At 40.4% G+C, this 3,807-nt stretch overlaps 1 protein-coding gene across 1 annotated transcript; it reads left to right on the top strand.

Annotated features, from left to right (window-relative positions):
• Nucleotides 1,715-2,779, top strand: LOC100155759 (olfactory receptor 2M3-like). Its single transcript, XM_001928208.3, has one exon. It carries the CDS (start codon nt 1,841-1,843, stop codon nt 2,777-2,779), a length of 939 nt encoding a protein of 312 aa, XP_001928243.3. The 5' UTR covers nt 1,715-1,840.

The raw sequence follows: 3,807 nt of genomic DNA, 5'->3' as shown, positions 1-3,807 counted from the left end.
ATTAATAGAGGTTTTATGGATTGAATTGTCTCTCCCTAAAAATGTATACATTGAATTCCCAATACCTCAGAATGTGATGTTATTTGGAGATAAAATAAAGAGGTCATTTTAAATGAAAATGACTTCTTTTTTTTTTTTTTTTTTTGGTCTTTTCTAGGGCCACACCCATGGCATACGGAGGTTCCTAGGCTAATCTAATCAGAGCTGAAGCCGCCAACCTACGCCAGAGCCACAGAAGCTCGGGATCCAAGCCTCATCTGCTGCTGGCAGTTGTCGGTAATGCAGGATCCTTAACCCACTGAGCAAGGCCAGGGATCGCACCGCAACCTCATGGTTCCTAGTTGGGTTCGTTAACCACTGTGCCACGAGATGGGAACACCTGAAAAGGGCCGTTTGAGATCAAGTTAAAATGAGGTCAGTAGGGTGAGTGTTAATCTAAATTACCAGTGTCCTTAAAAAAAAAAAAAAAAAAAAGCAAAAGAAAGAAAGAAAAAAAAATTGGAGGCAAACACAAACCCAGCAAGATTACCAGGTGAAGGGGAAGGAAGTGATCAGGATTCTTTTCAACAAGCCAGGGAATAGCAAAGACTGCCACCTAGAAATAAGGTGAGAGGCATGAAACTGAGTCTTCCTTGAAGCCCTCAGAAGGAATTCGTCTTGCCGACACCACTTCTAGCCTTCAGAATTGGGAGACAATAAGTTACAGTTGTTTAGTCCAACTAATTTTTGGTACCTTGTTATTGCAATCAAGCAAGCTACTACGATATGATTAACTACCAAAAGTATGATAATGGTAATGATTAAGGTGGTGGAAGTTTATATTTTCTGAGTTCATATATTTTGGATTAAACTTTATGCTGAGCTATCTTTTGTCATGAAGTTGGCTTAGTTTCAACTTCCCTGATGCTCCAACAACATATGCAGTGTCTGTTTATTTGGCATTTATCTAATCCTTTGGAAAACAATTCAACTTTTCATAACCACAATAAGCTGGCCTTGGCTCACTCTCGTACTGATGGAGATACACCAAGACATATGTTTCTCTGTTTTGATACATTTGATGATGATTGGGGAATTCAGTAGAATCACGGCAGAATGTACAAAGAAATCTCAAGATACTGTCCTTCTCAGACGGAAACATGACGAAAATTTTGATTTTTACTTCCTCATCCACAAATAAATCATCTATTCATGCTATAGTATTGTAAGTATAAATTACATGCAATTATTCACCAATTATTCTGAATGGGAAGTTCATCATTTATGTAACAGTAAAACTAGTAGTTCTGTTCGATCCATAAGTGTGGTGCACAAATAAAATTATATGAATACAACTGCTAATATCTCTTAGAAAGGGCGGATTATTAGATGGAGTTATTATATTTTACTGTATAGACAATGACATTCGAAGTGCTCTATTCCACTGTTATAGAATTTATTCCATACTGACATATGTGAAATTTATGGGTAATTTGATCTAGTATAGACAGTAATGTTGAGGAACCAAAAGCCCTTTCCATATGCTGTGGATTGCATTTGGTATCTTGTTTAATAATCCAAGAAACTCAATTAAGAAGATATTTCTGGCTTGTAAAGGAAGAAAACTGAAGCACAGAGAAGTAACTGGTCAGAGGACATGCAGGTGGGTAGAGGCAGAGCTTGAGTGTGGTTAATGCCACCTGCCTGCAGAGTCTCTGCTCATCCTGTTCCAGTCCTGACCATATCATGTATGTTGCTTTACCAGAGTAGCACACACAGAGGAGTAGATACTGAGTAAGTGACTACACAAAGAGCTGACATTTATAACTTCTTATGGCTCTAGAGGAAGAAAATATTCATCATGGAATGGGAGAATCAGACGGCTAGCTCTGACTTCATCTTGATGGGGATTTTTAGCCACACGCCCACTCACATCTTTCTCTTCTCTCTGGTGCTGGGCATCTTCACAGTGGCTCTCTTGGCAAACACTGTCATGGTTCTCCTCATCTACCTGGACCGCCGGCTCCACACCCCCATGTACTTCCTCCTCAGCCAACTCTCCCTCATGGACCTCATGCTCATCTGCACCACGGTGCCCAAAATGGCCCGCAACTACCTGTCTGGCAGGAAGTCCATTTCTGTAGCAGGATGTGAAACCCAGATATTCTTCTATGTGTCCCTCCTTGGGGCTGAGTGCTTCCTATTGGCTGTCATGGCCTATGACCGCTATGCTGCCATCTGCTACCCTCTTCAGTACCCCCAGCTCATGAACTGGAACGTTTGTGGGCTCCTGGCTGCCTCTTCATGGATCCTTGGGGTCTTTGATGGGATCGTTGATGTAGCTGCTACTCTGTCCTTCTCCTACTGTGGCTCCCGAGAAATACCTCAATTCTTCTGTGATGTCCCAGCACTCCTGCATCTCTCGTGCACGGATACTTCCACCTTTGAAACCCTCATTTTTATCTGTTGTGTGGTAATGCTCCTCTTCCCTTTGTCACTCATCATCATCTCCTACACACGGGTCATCACAACTGTCATTCGCATGAGTTCTGGGGAGGGTCGGCACAAGGCGTTCACCACCTGTAGTTCCCACCTTGTCGTCGTGGGGATGTATTATGGAGCAGCTATGTTCATATATATGAGGCCCACGTCCAATCGGTCCCCAGCCCAGGACAAGATGGTGTCAGCCTTCTACACCATTCTCACTCCCATGCTGAATCCCCTTATATACAGCCTCCGCAACAAGGACGTGGCCAAAGCATCCAGTAAGGTGCTGGGGAAGGGGAAATCTAGAGAATAAGTGGGATGATAGTTCCAGGAAATTTCTTCTTTCATAACTGTCCCTCTGTCTCTCTAGCATATTTATTCAATAAAAAAAAAACACCCACACAATTAGCAACAAATATATAAACAATTTCCCTATGGTAGACCTCAGGGTTTATGAACTCTGGGTACACATTCAGTTAAGTGATATGTTTTGCATTCATTGTATGCTCATTTTGGTTTTGAGTATAATCAGTAAGGTTCTTGAGACGTGCATAATTAAGTTAATGAACAGATACACTTCTGTTTATAGAACTAAATAATAAATAAAACTGTCTTCAAAGTTTTTCTTTATTTCAAAACCCATAGTCTAATTAAATTGCTTATATTATGATTTAGTGTACAGGGTTAAATACCACACATGCCTATTTCATTTTGTTATTAGTTCTTTCAAAATACAGTCTATGATGGTTGTACAACTATAAATTTAATACGATTCATTGGGTTAATTAAAAAACAAAACAGCCTAACGAGATACTCATGGATATTTGTTTACTTAAGAGAATTTATCCTATAATAAATATTACTTATTTTGGCAGAAGAAGGATTTTTTTTTCCTTTTGCTTAACTTCCCTGGTACACTGAGCATGTATATATCTGAAGACTGTCTTTTCGTGGAGCCACTTATCCCAGAGTCATGGCAGATAATGCAGTCATTGACCTACGGATTTGTCTTCTGGGAGGATATCTTACAAATCCAAGGTGGTGTAATGAAACCTCAGGGCTGTGCTTCCTACCTAGAAGTCACGATTATCATATCTGTACACCTAGTCATGGTGAGAATATTTTCATGCTTCATATCAAAAACAGTACCATTTGAATGAATATAGAAAAGTTTTCATTCATTTGGCAGAGGTCGTAATAACGGTGTAATGGTATCATTATGACAGAAGCTGCCTACATTTTCCTGATGAACATGGATGGTAACTGAATGAGAAGGGTGATTGGTCTTTGGTGGAAACCTCCCCTCTCCCATCCAGAGACAACTTGCATGGTCTTCTCAAA

The sequence above is a fragment of the Sus scrofa genome, chromosome 7, assembly GCF_000003025.6.
Source record: "Sus scrofa isolate TJ Tabasco breed Duroc chromosome 7, Sscrofa11.1, whole genome shotgun sequence".
Taxonomy (NCBI): domain Eukaryota; kingdom Metazoa; phylum Chordata; class Mammalia; order Artiodactyla; family Suidae; genus Sus; species Sus scrofa.
The sequence above is the reverse complement of the archived record's forward strand: the minus strand, read 5'-3'. Positions and strand labels throughout refer to the sequence as shown.